Source organism: Dermacentor variabilis, chromosome 3 (assembly GCF_050947875.1).
Source record: "Dermacentor variabilis isolate Ectoservices chromosome 3, ASM5094787v1, whole genome shotgun sequence".
Taxonomy (NCBI): domain Eukaryota; kingdom Metazoa; phylum Arthropoda; class Arachnida; order Ixodida; family Ixodidae; genus Dermacentor; species Dermacentor variabilis.
Window position 1 is genome coordinate 13808281 of NC_134570.1, and position 16601 is coordinate 13824881.

Here is a 16601-nt window from a genome sequence, read left to right on the forward strand (position 1 = left end):
CAGCCCCCTTGGCCACCTCTGCACCTTCAGAATGAGCCCCATTGATAGCCGCCTTCAGCTTGGGCAATAAAAATAAGTTCGAGAGAGCACGATCAGAGAAATAGGGAGGTTGTTTCAAGATAGTGATGTTCCTTTTGGCCAGGATCTTGTCCTGCAAAGTTTTGTCCTGCCACAAGTTCCATTTCTTGTTGTGCCCTAAGTGATGCAAATGCCACATGGTATTTTCGTATACATTTGCCGGATAGCTGTCTGTCCCTGTGGTGAGTACTTAATGTGGACGGTACCTCTCACATTGAGAAACGTGATCAGCAAGTGTTCCACTTTTGACTTGGACTGCCTTGATTTATTTGGTCTCGGCGAAGTCTGAGACTTTCATTACAGCTCTGGTGCTTGAATTCTGGGTAATACCAACAAATACATGTTTCATACCCACTGATGAATCTCTAAGGGAAGTCTGGTTTAGTTTGAAAACGTGTGATCATGTATTGACGCAACTACATGTGGAGCTCCTTTTGGTAAGAGTTCGGCAGCCATTGCCCTATTTCTGTACTGAGTTCATGCACACAAAAATCTTTGGTGATTCCAAGTGCTGTCATTTTGCATATGCAACTGGCTGGCAATCATTTGAACAGTTAGCTGACGATCAGCAAGCACCCAACATCTGGTCTTACCCATTTCACATTACCATCAGTCTTCCTTACTGAAGGCTTCCCGCTCCTGGATTGATCTTCCACTTCCTTGTGCCCCTCTTTGAACCTATGGTGTCACTCAAACACGTTTGCATGACAAGGTGTTATCTTCATACAATTGCCGAAGCATTTAAAGTGTTTCTAGTGAATTATTCCCCAACCGGACAGCAAATATTATGTTGATCCGTTGCTCCATCTCCACGGTTTATTCCAGAGCTCTCACAGCTGAATGACATGACAAGCTAAGGGTGCACACGAATGTATGTTATAAAAAGTCAAATAGTTACAAAAAGCTTTAATTATAGTTACACACTACCAAGACGTCACGTTACTTGATTACATAAAAATTGTACCCCTATTTTACACAACGCCTACAGAACAGGCCTAGCCCTGTTACTTTTTGGACAGACTTGGTAACTGTGTGTGGTGCTGTACATCAAAACTTGGAATCTTGCAGGTACCACCAGATCCTCGCCTACCATATTGACCAACGTGACTATGATGGCGTGATCAAGTTGTGTGAGAAGTTTGGGTGCGTGTAGTGCCCCCTAGAGGCAGTGAGCTGGCGGTGACTGAGGTCATTACCTTTGCAGTATCTATGATTCCAACCTCTGGATTCAAGCACTTGGCTTCTTTGCACGAGCTGAGGGTGCCAGCCAGCATCTGTCCACTGTGCTACAGCATATCCTTTTGCTAGGAACTTGGTGGGAATGTCTACTGTGCAGGGCCCTCTTTATCAATGGGACGGCATGCTTTTAGGGCTCTACGTGCACGTTTGCTTGTGTGTTCGTGGCAAAAATGCTTGCTGAAACACAGCCTGCCAACTTTCGCAGTTTTGTCATAAAATGCTAGAGTTCCTTACTATTGTTGTCTTGGCGCCAATAACCTTGATTTTTCATTTGTGTCCAGTTTAGAGCGAGAAACTTATTTCAAGAAAATACAAGTGCATTTGCTCATTGATTTTCTAGAGAGTGGTACTTCGGACCCATTTCAAAACTTGGTGGCTATTACGTGACTGTTCTGTTAAAAACCTCATGAACATTTTTCTTTAGCACAGAGTATTCTCTGTGCCAAAGAAAATATCGCTGAATATTTAATGCAACTATAGAACAGAAGGCCTGTTCACAGCCTCCCAAGAGAATAAAATCCACAAAATTATTTTATTTAATAGTCAACATCTTGACGTAATAGTTCTGCGGAAACTCGCAAGGTGGAGAGGAGTAACCAATAAAGGGAAAATCAGACATCTACCCGTTCATAGCAATTGCTACAAAGGAAACCCATACGGGTTCCTCAAAAGAAAAGCCTTATAGTTGAAGAAAAATTCGTCCTGGTCCGGGACTCGAACCCGGGACCACCGCCTTTCCGGGGCAGCCGCTCTACCATCTGAGCTAACCAGGCGGCTAGCAGATGGCAGAGCGAAGTCGAATTTCTCGACAACATGAAGCAAGGCAAGAGATTGACGTAATAGTTCGGCGGAAACCCGCAAGGTGGAGAGGAGTAACCAATAAAGGAAAAATCAGAAATCCACCCGTTCATAGCAATTGCTACAAAGGAAACCCATACGGGTTCCTCGAAAGAAAAGCCTCATAGTTGAAGAAAAATTCGTCCTGGTCCGGGACTCGAACCCGGGACCACCGCCTTTCCGGCGCAGCCGCGAGGAACCTGTATGGGTTTCCTTTGTAGCAATTGCTGTGAACAGGTGGATGTCTGATTTTCCCTTTATTGGTTACTCCTCTCCACCTTGCGGGTTTCCGCCGAACTATTACGTCAATCTCTTGCCTTGCTTCGTGTTGTCGAGAAATTCGACTTCGCCCTGCCATCTGCTAGCCGCCTGGTTAGCTCAGATGGTAGAGCGGCTGCCCCGGAAAGGTGGTGGTCCCGGGTTCGAGTCCCGGACCAAGACGAATTTTTCTTCAACTATGAGGCTTTTCTTTCGAGGAACCCGTATGGATTTCCTTTGTAGCAATTGCTATGAATGGGTGGATGTCTGATTTTCCCTTTATTAGTCAACATCTTGAGTAATAAAACAGTTATTATTTTTGACCAGATTTTGTCATTTCTTGGCTGCAACTGTGGCATTTTTCAGATTTTAAGGTTGGCAGGTTTGCTGAAGTCTTACATTGAGCTTTTGGGCAGAAAAGATGCCAGCGAATCCCCCTGTTTATTCGTGAGATTTTTTTCTTGCCCACAAGAACCGTTGCTGAGCACAGAGTGTCGAGGCACATGAGTGTCCGGGCACTTGCTGCTTGCTCCTTGACTGTCGTGCCTGCACAGGTGGAAAAGGGGCGCCTACTGCCACCCGTATTGGTAGTAGAAATGACTCGGCCTGCACCCCTATCAACGCTGCGGGACTACCTGGTACGGCACCTACAGGCTGAGAGCCGGCAGCTAGATGAGCACCAGCGGCTCATTGCTCAGTACCGCCAGGAAACTGAACGTGTTCGGCAGGAGATGCATGACTTACGTAATGGCCCACGTATCTTCCAGGTGAGGTCCTGGCCTCCAGGACAAGAAGTTGAAGTTGTGATCATTCTGGAATCTACTTTATTCTGTGGCACTTAAAGATGAGAACAAGAAACAAGCAAAGGAAATGTGCACCATGCAATTGATTATATTTCACAGACAATAGCCAAGGTTGGTATTCTCAATCAATCACTATTGGGGCTGCTACAGTAGACTCCCTTTAAGACGAACTCGAAGGGACCATGAAAATTCGTTCGTCTTATCAGAAGAATAATTGGTAACTTGACCAGGTGCATCCAAATATTTGACTTCAATATGGTAAATGAAGTTGACTTAAAACAATGAAAGAATGACATAAAAAGCATTTATTTAGCTGAATTTAATAGAAAACTGTTTTCAAGTGGTACCTTTGCTTGGTTTCATCCAGTCTGTAATGGATGTTTGGCGCTTCTGTGCTAATTGGCGAGCAGCCACAAATGATGTCATCACACCTAATGACCTTAAAGATTCTTCTATGCCTTCGTGCTGCTGGAAAACATTCAGTCGGAAGTTAAAGGAGGCATCTGCCACCTCACAGGTTATTGGCGCAGATTCCGAGCTAGCAAGGTATGAAGGAGTGCACTAAGCGCACGGCAGAGCAATGCAACCTAGAGGAAAGTCCAGGTGATATTGAGCGAAGTGGGGAAGGAGAAACGAGGTGAAGCATCACGGAGGAGGAAGGTAGGCAGAAGAGCGCTGCATTGACCTCCTCTGGCAGTTGCTACAGGTTTCATTTGCTATACGGACATACTGGGTTCATCTTGTGATGACATCGTCCTCGGGCACTGTACACTGTGTGTGTGAGAGAAAGCGTGCAACGGTGAACCGATGATGGTGGCTCAATCTTGCGTGCGCAAAGGGGGAAAGGGGAAGAGGGGAGGGAACGCGCCGTCTTCAGTCGTGCGTATGGAACCGGGAGGGGAAGCAGGGGGGTGTTGTACTTTGGCCTTGCGTGGTCGCGCGGGCTTTATATTAAATGTGATTTACTTTGGGGGCTCAGTCTAGGTGGGCCGACGGCTCATAGCTTTGCATGCGCTGTGTTCTCGCCCCTCAGTTTGAAGCGATAGTGTGAAGATCACTTCGCTCGCTGCTGCCGCCGTGATTTTGTCAGTTAGCGTCCGCACTCATCGAATGTGATTTGTTCACGCTTGCCTATGCACACTGACACCATGCTTACGAACTTAGTAAACGAATGTTTACAAGGGGGTGTTCTACTCCAGCGGCTGCTGCGTATGGCATGGCCGCGCAAGTCCTGTCTTGAATACGATCTGCAATGCAGACAGTCTAGGTGCACTAAGGGCTGATAGCTTTGTCTGCGCTATAACATCCATATGCTTGCGCGGCACCCGCATTCACGAAGTGAAATGAGGCTGTCTCTTTTGTTTCTTCCTCTTGTTTTTGCCTCTGTCTATGGGCGATGTATGCTGCAGTCCTCCAGTAAGGTGCCTTGATGCACGTGCCCCTGTGCGCAGCACACCCTAGCCTCTAGGATCGGTAGCGGTGACGGTCACTCCGAATGTTCTTCTTAACCAAAGAGCACGCCTGAAGCAGTTCATCTTGAGCAAATTTGTTTGTGCATTGAGTCTATGGAAAACCAAACAAACTTTTTTGTCCAGTCCATGCTTAACAAAAACAAGAAGAAAGAAGAAACTCAGTGTCCTTCCACTCTGTGAAGAAGGATGACCAGCAATTCTGTGTATGTGGGCCCCTTAATGTCAAACTGCACCTCCACCACTGGTCAGCCCAGCATTACACTGTCTTCGGGGTCGGCCCACATGTGAAAAACTATTGGCCTACGTGTGGATGTGTTCCACCAGATCATATAGCTATAGACAGCTTCGCTGTAAAAAGCAGTGCGGCAACTTAATTAATGGTGACATACTGGATATGGCGTTGCGCTGCTAAACTCGAGCTCATGGTTCAAACCAGGTCATGGAATTCGATGAGAATGAAATGGAAAAACACTCGTGTACTTCTGTTTAGGTGCACGTTAAAGAACCCCACGTAGTAAGAACTGAACAGGGTGCCTCATAGTCATATTGCTCGATGTAAAACGCCAGAATTTGTTTAATTAAAAAATAAATTAAAAAGAAGGTAGCTGTGTCTTTCAGCTTTTTTCTAGGGTGATAAACAAAAGAAGTTATTCTTGAGTCTGATTTCTGAAAAAACCTGTTACACTTATCTTATATTTCATCCCTAAATATAATACGCCCTTCCCAACTTACGTTCGCTCAACTATATATATAAGCAGCTTCTGTATTATAAACAGCTGCTTTCAGTTATCTGGTGCATTATCATACAGACAATAATGAAGCAATTAAAGGAATGGCATGCCTCACATACACATAGAGATATTTGTAGGTCTGCTTTGTTCGTTGAAGAAGATAAGTGTGGTACTACATTAATAGGGTGCTTAGTTTTAATTGGTTGGAGATATGGTGAGATTGTCGAAAAATGTTCCTTTGCCTGAATCGAGTTAGCAGATTTACAGGTTGCTCCAAAATGGGGTGTTTATATTGAATGACAGCTAGGAACCTGTTCAGCAGAACTGATTAGCACCCGTGCGTTAATTCTCTCGGGAACCGGTGCACCTCTGCGCAATAGCCACGACTTTCCAGCAGCACAATCATTCGGAATAAGAGTCCTGGCATGCATTGGCCCCTTACCTTCAAGACTTCAAAAGTGCTGTCTATGTGTTAGATTCGAACGAAAACGGCTCTTCAATAATTTTGCAGCGTAACTGCCTTAGGCTAGTTTCCAGCATTTTATGATCTCTGTAGGCAAAATGATGGCGGAGTTAATAGAGCTAAAATAGCTTAAGCATCATTGTATCAGCATCCGCGTCTCAGGTGCATTTGCCAGATGAGTCAAAATCAGTGGTGGATGATGGTTTGATGCATTGCGATCTACACATGCGATGACAGCGCAGCTGTTGAGCCCTATGCCTTACCTACGACAGGCAAGAGCTGACGCGTGCCCCATACAGACTGGGGATGGAATCGTTGTTGCCCACTGTATACGTTTGTCCCAGAACATACGTTCATCCCGGAATGATCGACACATTGGAATGAATCCTCCCAGTGGACCCCAATCCCATCATTATTGTGGGTGACTTTAACGTCTACATGTCTCCTCCCGACAGAAAGTGGTTCTTGGCGTTTCTCTTGGAAAGGTTCGGCCTTCAATGTTACACTAAGACCAATGTCCCCATGATGCATAGACCTAAATTTCGCCAAGAACATCTCCAGTGTTGTCACAGAGCCCATGGCCATCTAGCATAGCGACCACAAAGCGATAATTACTGTGGTCACAAGATAAACGTAAATACAAATAAACATAACAACGTGCATATTTGTGTCATATTCTTTTGTTGTTTTATTTTCTTTTCTTTATAGTTATAAACAGCTCTGCTGGTCATCCACCTTCACAGAGTGGAATGGCTCTGAATTTTTAATAGTAAATTCTGACGTCGTAAACGATCTGAATGGCAAATACCATTTGATTAGACTATTTGTTTCTACTTCATTTCGCCTGCTGGCACGTTGAAGAGGATCGCCAGACAAAAGAAGCCGTGGAGATTATATTGCTAAAGACTTCCCGGTCTTCCCCATTCCGTCTCAGTAGACAGTAAATATCTTTTCCCTAGCACTGTTGTTCATATTAAGGTCCAACCATCCAACATTTGCCTTGATTTCTTTTCTTGGAAAGTCAATTGGTTCACCTGGGGCTGATTCAGCTTTTAAAAGAAACATGTTTATATGATTTTTCACTTTTTCAATCAGTGCATTTAGAATATTTGATAATTTTTTCTCTTACGTATATGTCTATGTACCCTTAGATTTATCTAGAAGTGCTCATGGTTATATTGCGCTCAGTTTTACAAACACGATATTAAGGAAGGACAGGACGTGGACGGACGAAGCGCGTTTGTAAAACTGAGCGCAATATAACCATGAACGTTCACCAACTAGCCCCCTTCATTGCTTTACTAGATCTAGAAGTGCATTGGTCATCTGCACCCCTTCGTGCCACGCAGTTAATAAACCTTGATTATTTCACTACAATATTGTTTTATTTGATCATTGTTCCTGATCAACATTCCAATAACAAGAAGAGTGCGTAAAATGACACGATGTCAATAAAATTTTCTTACGTAACTTCATGTTGCAGATAAGCAGCTTCTGTGTCAAAAAAAACTGTTACTTTTAGAAAACAGTGTTTAAAACAGCAGTTCACCTGGCTAAAGCTACAATTGGTACCGGCCGGCAAGAGTTGCAGGTGCAACAAAGTAAAACCATAAAAAATTTTACTGCACAGACTTTCTGCAAGAACTGGGCGTCCGCCAGCGTCCCTGCAACGAACGCGCGCTCGCTTGCAGACGACACACTTGACAATCACAGCAAAATTGAAAACTTCATGTTGTATAAGCCATGCCTCAAATATGTGTATGTAGCAAAAAGTTGTCAGTATAAATTTGCAGTTGAAGCAAAGCACCATTATAAGATCATACGCGCTGCGGTCTCAGTGCCCGTAGTGAAATTACATTGAATGTGCCGCGAAGCGTGTTTCCACCCCAATCCACTTCACTCGCAGTGCCCTCGCACAATTCTTCCACACGCAGCGCCTCAGCGGGAGAGTGCTGTTCGGCCCACTTTGTCTTGTACACTCTAGCTTAGTCTACCTTTGCAGACATATACCTTCCACAAGCAGTTGTGTGTAAGCACTTATGGCACCAGACAAAGGCTACATCATTATGTATTAACTCTGCTATATGTCCCCATTTTCAGTTTCATTTCAATGAACAAAGTGAATGATAAGGTATAAAACCTTATAGTACTTATGGTGCCTAGAATATACGTCTCGGTTGTTTTCAAATCGAACATGACCCTCACTGCCTTCAGTTGTTTGCTATGAAGAAATCCGTTTTTAATAGTGCTGCTCCCTTTTGTTTGATACTGTTGCACCTTTTTACTTTTTACTTGGAATTTCCATTTCACTGTTACATGCAGGATGCAAAATGTTCAGGCTGCAACCACCAGTTGGAATTACCCTCTGTGCACTTCCTCTGTGGCCACTCCTATCACCAACAGTGAGTGGCCCACTGGTTATGTTTCTTTGAGCAAGTGCGCGTGGACTGCAGTCAGAGAAACTGCAGCCTTGTCGGCAGTTGCATTCTTTTCTTGCTGTCTCTAAAGGTGGCGCTACATGAAGCAAACAACCGGCGTCAAAGCTGCAAACATTGTCTGGCAACTAATGCCTAACGTCCAGCATCAAAAAATTCTCCCGGTGAACTTTGCTGCCAGAAGGGGCGCAGCTAAGCTTCTCTCTTCCTTTTTATTTCTGACTTGACCATTCCGCCATTTTGAATTGTAAATTCACTAATTTCGCATTGTGAATACCTTAACAAAATTATCGCAAGCCAGGGACACATCCTACCGTGATCATCAAACATAGCCGGGACAGAGAAATACAGTGCTCGCTGCTGTCAAAAGGCACATAAAATACATGCCGATGATTCAAACCTGCATCAGCTAATAGGAGTGCTTCCTGTGCCTGCATGGCAGTACTAGTAACAAATCACGACGCTAGTGTTTTCATTTTAGAGCACAGCTCTTAATGGCCTGTTTCTGCAGCGAGCAGTAGTGGTGGCGGTGTAACCGAGCGAACGACCACAACAGCAAAAGATGGAAAAGCGAACACGAAGTGGCAGATGCCAGACGCGAGCCGCAAATGGTGGAGATCGATGAGAGCGGCCCGTTCAGTGATGTACATGTGGGAAACTGGTTTCGTGCAGACCTGCCCGACCTCTCGATGCGTACTCGTATCAGGGTTCAGCTGGACTAATCATTTCATACTATCATCTGCTCACGTCAGCTCCCATTCGTCTTTGTTTGGTTTGTTTCGTTTGATCTTGTTTGCGCTTGTTTGCGCTTGTCATGGTTTGCGATTGTTTTGTAATCTGATTGTATGTGCAACGCGAATTGTGTAGTATTTTCTGGAAGCCATGCGGGCACCAGCGATTACACTGGAACCTTCGACGAGTCATGTATGAAAGCCGACACGCTTGACTCACAGATCAGAATCAGATTTTTGACGATTTCCAACTCTGCTACGGGTCTCTCTCAAATTCTTTGCCTCAATGTATCGTGAAATGAAAACACGTGTAGAGCTGTGCTCAAATTTCACATTAGGGAGTATCGTAATTGTTGATTTTTGTTTGTTTGCTGCTTTTGCTTTTATTTCTGCACCGTGAAGTAAAGAGCTATGGCTATCTGAAGCTCAGATTTGTCCTCTTTCCCAAACGAAGGTGTTGCGTCAATGGAAAGTTGCGCTAGTCGCATGCTCTGCAGTTCTGTGGCATCTCCGGATGCCCAAATTTTTGCCAAATGTTTGTCAACAGCAGATGGGAATATAGAGATTTTCTCATCTTCTATGTCACTTTTCTGTCTATTTCCCTATGTAATAAAGGAACACTCAAAGATGGCAAAAAAAAAAAAAATGAGTTGAAATTTTGATCAACTGAAGTGGAGGGCTCAGTAAACAGTGAGTTGCATTTCGACCATCGCCCACTGTGGGGAGAACCTTGATATGCAGTTATGCCTCGATATAACAAACTTCAATACAACAAACTTTTCAATATAATGACTTATTTATCTTTTTATAGCTTCTTCTCCGTAGAGCACCATGTATTTAGAATCTCAATATAACGAAGTGTATTTATACATGATTTCAATATAACGAAATTTCACTGCTGCCATGAAACGAATGCCGAGACAATAAATAGAAACTTCCACAGGCGTAGATAGCCAAATGGTTGAACTACAGGCAGCTGCCTGTGAATGCACCTCTCAAATCACACGCCGCATGTCTAGGAGGTACCCCTGAAATGGAGCAGCATCATGTTTCGTATAAAGTAGGTGTGTGCGGATACATAACAGCATATTTTGAATTGAGTGTGGAATTGAATAAAAACAAAAAGCTGAATATCGTGTTGAATATTGAATATCAGAAAATTTTTCACAAAACTTGATGCTTACTAAATTTGGGAAAGAAAATACAGTGCTGCACATGCTCGGGAGTCTCCTAGCATTGCATAGCAAGAATGTAGCAAGTGAGCAGTAACATAGGTACATAAAAAATCAAGATATAGAGTACAGCATACTCTTATTAAAGGGAACACCAAATTAGTATGCCAGTACTCTTTACAGCTCAGTTCTAGTATATGAAGGTCTGGAAAATATTTTATTTTTTTTATATAATTTCTCTGAAACTAATCACCTGAAACTGATCATCTGAAACTAATGAATTAGTGACATTCCGTTGTGCAGAATATAATGAGGTTCTCAGTTTAATAGTGGATCTGTTTTTTGTGGCAATCGTTTGTTTATTGCATAGAAAGTTTTGCTTTCCAGGTTTTCTCCAAAATAAAGAAGGGCTATCTCAACTTCACAGTAGGTGTGTTAGGCCAGTCTAAGCTGGCTAGAGGAGTAGTGTATTGTAGTACTCTAGAGAGTAGTGTAGTAGTGTAGTGGAGATCCAGTGTAGTTCACCACTTCTCCGCATAATGACACAAAAATGGCACTGCTGTCAGTAGAACGGTGCTCCTGTACGCGTCGTCCGTACGCAGGAGTGTGGTGTGAACAAAAGATGTGTTTAAAGATATTGCTGCCACTAGTTTCGTCTATGATGAACACTTGGAATACAGTTCTGAAAAGGGGAAGCAGAGCTGTATGGGAAATTTTGCTATTGTCAGAAAATATGAAGTGATGGAACTTTTTTCTAACTTCTATGCAAGAATCTGACGCTGCAGTCTAGGTGATTTTGACGAAGTGGGGAGTTATTTTGGCATTTGAGGCTACAAACTAGTGCACATGTTTTGTTGTAGATTTGGTGCAGCCTAGTATCATTTGAATCAAATAAATTATAAGTTTCAACATCCAGAAGCAATTAATGCACAGGCTATGAGAGGCTCTGCAGTGGGGCACTCCAGATTACTTTTTGACCACCTAAGGATCTTTCACGTGGGTCTAAACCTAAGTACATAAGAGTTTTGCATTCTGACCCAATCAGAATGATGCCGTCACTGCAGGTAAACGAACCCATGACCTCATCATCAGCAACATAATGATCACCACTGGGCCATCATGGCGGGTGAGGATTCCGTTTGGAGCAAGGATGTTGCACTTGGTGCTTAATTGACAACTCCTGTGTAGCTAAGTCTTGTCGTTCATCTTTCCTAAGCCTTAGCGAAAAATCTCTACAATTGCTAATGCCTTAGCTGGCACATTTTGTCTATTGCAGTAACAAACGAACTTACCTTTCCTGCAGAGATTTGAGGTGTGCTTGTCGGTTCTTTGCATGGAAATTCATACACTTCCGATTGAATTTTATTGAGGGTGATGTTACAAACCAATTTCCCACTAAAGAGAAAATGCAGCAGGTGTGGAACTTTTCACTGCCGAATTCAGTAACCAGACATGAGGTAACACCGTAAACGATGATAAGCTCCGCAAATGCCAGCACAGAAGTCTTGACATCGCAATTTGCACAGGCTTCATTCACAGCTTGTTGCTGTGATCTCTCAATGTTTGTGGTTGTAATCATGTTGTGTGATCACAGTCCCAAATAATGTTCCCTCTTCTTTTCTCATGCATCACATTATAGATTTGAGCAGAAGCACCATACTATTGCATCTTTGGTAAACCTCTCTTAACCACAATGGTGAAATTGCGCTTCACCCACTTCACCCACAAATAGTGTCCTTCACCCACAAGCGATGTCTGCTGCTGCTCGTGACAGCATTGAGAGCAATGCAGCTTTAGGCTACCCTGACTTACAGTTCAGAGTGAAGAAATAAGTGTCCATGTTGATCCTCTTTGAGGCAGAAATACTGATACTATTTGGTGCGGACCTTGATTATTCAGCCTCAGAGATGAGCTTCCGCCAACCCTTGCCGCTCACTTTTTCATCTTAGAAGCTTCTACATATTTTAGCAACTTGCAAACACGCAATAACAGTGACCCATACCTCCTCATTGCACAAACTGAGGGCTACAGATGACAGCTTTTCACTCTGCGTGCACCATTTTTTGCATGCCATCTGCCACTAGTACCAGACGACATGCACCGCTGAGCACCATCATACAGAGCACAGCGTCACTTTTTAGTCATAATGTGGAGAAGTGGTGAACTGTGCTCCAGACAGGGCGTTTGGCATGCTTACTTCTCTCGCCACCGCGGCCAGTCTGTGCAACAGATGGAAGGACCGCACATAATGCGACTCTAGTAGCTGGCACTGACAGTAAAGAGCAGCCGTCGTATGTGCTCTTTCATTGTTAGGTTCGGCGTGATTTGTCACATGTCAAAGATTCTAAAATCTGCAGGGTCGTGGCAAGTTTGTGCCAGTTGATGCAACCAGGACCTGGCATGACACTTTTGCACACAGCCTGTAAATCCAAAGCTAGTCATGTGGCGAGGTGCTTGAAGCTTATTAAAAAAAAAGTGTTTATGTGAATGGCATCAGTAAAGCGTTGGTAACAAAAAAGAGACCGCCGTTCTGTGTGTTGTAAAGATAGCACACATGGTGGCTATGAGCAACTTGATTGCCATCTCATGCACTTGCTTTCGTTTCCGAGGCGGTTTGTCAGCTTTCAGAGCGTCGCACAGCTGCTGCTAATAGATCTGTGTTGATTAGGCACCAAACCATAACTTAAGTCTACGACAGCTGATGCAGAAGCGCTGATTAGGCCGAATGGCCATGGCAGTGTGGCCTGTGGTGTGGCCATGACGAAAATTCGCTGCCTGCCGATGTAGTAATGGGCCATAAGCCGTCATGGAATGCTTGCCGCTAGTATGTTTACACAGGTGACTCATCATGTGATTGGTCCCGAGATCACGCTTGTGGGTTAGATTGACGGCTGTTCAAGTGGCATGAAGTTCGTCGCCGCGTATCCAACACGGTCTGCGTACCTATCAGCAGTTAATATGTCCAGATGGCAATGAAGCTGCCTTAGAAGCCCGTATGGCCTGCAGTGGCGGCTTGTGGAAGCACGGCAGCACCATCTACATTTCGCGGGGCCAAATTCTTGGCGGAAAAGAATCTACATTTGCCATTTTTAGGCTGGTCACACCAAATCGTCTACTGCACCAGCTCACATCACCTCGCATATACAGAGCACAACAGTAGAAATAAAGCGTAAGTGAGAATATTCGCCACAACATCGTGTTACAATCTGACCTAAATACACCCATCTGTATTTATAGCCTGCATTCTATAACGGCACTCATTGCACTGGTGATCCTTGAGAGTTTTGCATGAATTGAGATCAATGGGATCACTAAGGTTTCAAACTAAGTACCACACGCATGTGTCCTTAGTGCCAACACACATCTGTTATTTCGGCGTTAAGTTAAAATCAATGTTACATCAAAATAATTAACAAAAACCACAGTTTAATCTTCACAAACACAGCACACATGCCATCTGTAGTTTTTCTCTGGTACTGAAGACCTAGCTAAAGCATAACATTTAGTGCAAAGGCAGTTAAAAAATGAAGTTACTGATAAAATCTTATGAGGTTACTGCTATATATATTGCCATTACTTTTCATGGCTATGCATAAGAGAGTTTTGATGACATTACAGCGTTAAATAATGTTAAGTATACAATCTCGGCATATCTCAGCATGCGTCATCATGAGCAGACTTCAGAAAGCCTATTTTCCTATTTTAATGGCACTGTTTGTACTTTTTCAAATCTTTCCATTGGTGACATATTGGATGCATAATTTTCATCAACTAGTGTTTTGCCACGCAAGATGTAGTCATGCTTCAATTGCACAACCATAATTGATGTCACTGCTCATTGGTTTGGAGCCACACTTCAGCCTCGTCTTCGCGACCATGTCCATTGACCTTGGCTAATCTGCCCGATCTTGCACTTTACAAAATGTGCTACTTTCGTTGCCATTCCTTCTTTCTTTGTTGCATTATCATTTCGGTTAGTCGTGTCAGCCTGGACGAGCCTTGTACAGACAGAGGTGGTCACAGCTGAATCATTGCCTTTTGTGAGTTGCGGCGTTTGGGCACTGTGTGTATGAACCCTGCCCAGGCCAATGTCGGGGAGTGCCCACAATGACAGACCACTACTGTGTCAGCTGTGGCTGCCTGACTGTTGTGCCAAAAACAAAAAAGAAGCTCTCGCTTGGGCAGCATTGAGCATGTGAGGCTCAGTGGCGCATGCAATGTGCATGCATGATTTGGCGCATGCATGCACCAAATACATTGAATATTCGAAAAATTGAATACTAGGTGTTTGATTCGGTGATATTCAATATTTGTACATCCTTAGTGTAAAGGCCAACTGCGATAAAATCATACCTAGAGGAGGCCCAACGTAACACAAGGCAGGCGAAGTACATGAATTTAAATTTTCAAAAGCCAATGATGTGTACGTCTGTCATCTGATGTACTTTGCTGGCCGCAAGATGTGGAATGAGATACCCATATGGATTAAGCATGCCTGGAATTTTACAGCCGCTTTATAAAACCACCTAATGCCACAAAATTCCTTGTGTTAATAACATTAGACATCAGTGTATACAGCATGCGTCCTATCCCTTCGTTACTTTGATTATATCTGTTATACCTTCTGTATTTGCTATTCATGTATACGCTTTTTTTATGAAATGTTTTTGTGATGTGTGTGCCTTTTTGTTTGCCTTTTTTCTTTCGCCTGTTTTAGACTATTTTTGTGTAATGGATCCATTACTAGCCTAAATTGGCTAAGGGTCCAGATGCGTGATTATAATATTGTTGTGCCATTTATCTTTGGCAATGAAAGTATTTCATTCATTTCGTTTTATCCTATTGTTCCCTGTGCGCTGTATGATTCGGGTGTGATTGAAAGCGTGCGAGAAGAATGGTGTCTTGATGAGCGCCGTCTTCCCGTGGAAGCAAGGAGAAAGGGGGTGGGGGAGGGAAGCGAGCTCGGGGGGAAGGGTGGAGCGGTTAAAGCAATGAAGTGCTTATGTGGGGAGGGGAGTGGGTGGCAGGCGAACACGCGTCTCCTTTTGTAGCATAGCTGCGGCTGCGCATGCCAACGCAGCTGAGTGCACACGCAGCCCGCACGCCCTGTTTTAGAAGCAATCTGCTGTGTATGCAAAGGCTGGGTACGCCGGGATGGCATGGCATCATATGCGCTGTCTTCCTGTGCATTTAGTACTGGAGGTTGCATAATCTAGAGTTGCAGAGACGCATTGAAGCAAAAGGCAAACAAAGCATTCGTTCCCCAGAGACGGAGCTCTCACGGTAATGTCGTCCCATTGTGGGTGACACTATCAGCTGGGAGGTCAGAGTGGACGCAAAGTTTTAGCTGGTTTCCCTTTGTACTGCCGATGTGAAGGTAACGTTGACATCGCATGAAACTGCATGTTTCATTGCCGACTCTCAATTCCGACAGAATCTTTCTTTTTTCTCACTCTAAATTGCTTTTTCTGGTTGCCCAATAACGAAAAAAATTTTGTAGCCCCTTCCATGTTAGAAAAATTCATCAACAACTGTACTTATTCGCTTAGAAGGACAAATTTCAATATAATGAAATTGCTATATAACAAAGCCAATTGCCGATTTTATTGACTTCGTTATATAGAGGTTTACCTGTATATATAATAATATAGTCAATCTCGGATTTATCAAACTCAAATATATAAAGCAGTTCTTAGATCCCCTTGGAAATCCCATGTAAAGGAATACTGTGTGTCCCACGTAACTTGAGCCAAGCTTTAAATATATGCAAATACCATGTAGCTGGACAGAACTAAGTAATGTTGTTTGCGGTTGCTTGGAGATACTCAGATTATTTCTTGCATTCTGCCTAATTACATAATCAGTCTTAATAAACATCTATGGCATACCATTCTTAAAGGCAAAGCTTAAGTGTCCTCCAAATTTTTTCATGTTGCTCTACAATTTTTCTTAATGACACTTTTCATCTAACTATAATATTTGAGAAGTTGGTTAATTAAGACTAATGTATTTAGGCAGAATGTAAAAAATAATTGGAGTATCTCCAAGTGACGGCAAATGGCATTACCTTGGTTCTGGCCAGCTACGTAGCACTTGAAAGCCTTCTTTCATCCAAGAAATATGAATGTCGTGCTACCTGTAGATATTGTCCTTAACTCCAGTACTATTGAAGTTGTCCACCCGCCGTGGTTGCTCAGTGGCTATGGTGTTGGGCTGCTGAGCACGAGGTCGCGGGATCGAATCCCGGCCACGGCGGCCGCATTTCGATGGTGGCGAAATGCGAAAACACCCGTGTGCTTAGATTTAGGTGCACGTTAAAGAACCCCAGGTGGTCAAAATTTCCGGAGTCCTCCACTACGGCGTGCCTCATAATCAGAAAGTG

The 16601-nt window shown here is 43.6% G+C and overlaps 1 protein-coding gene and 1 non-coding gene across 5 annotated transcripts in view; one reads left to right on the top strand and one right to left on the bottom strand.

The window, feature by feature from the left end:
* Vps11 (vacuolar protein sorting 11) overlaps nucleotides 1–16601 on the top strand; it is a 133864-nt gene that overhangs the window by 90112 nt on the left and 27151 nt on the right. For 3 of the 4 annotated variants that reach the window (XM_075684227.1, XM_075684226.1, XM_075684229.1), the window contains 4 exons: nucleotides 1147–1221; nucleotides 1283–1370; nucleotides 2964–3179; nucleotides 8204–8283. In XM_075684227.1, coding sequence (XP_075540342.1) covers nucleotides 1147–1221; nucleotides 1283–1370; nucleotides 2964–3179; nucleotides 8204–8283 — 459 coding nt within the window. The remainder of the gene's footprint in view (nucleotides 1–1146; nucleotides 1222–1282; nucleotides 1371–2963; nucleotides 3180–8203; nucleotides 8284–16601) is intronic. The other variant, XM_075684228.1, reaches the window with a different exon arrangement.
* On the bottom strand, nucleotides 2016–2090 carry TRNAS-GGA (transfer RNA serine (anticodon GGA)). Its single transcript has one exon. It is a non-coding gene; the product is annotated as a tRNA-Ser (tRNA).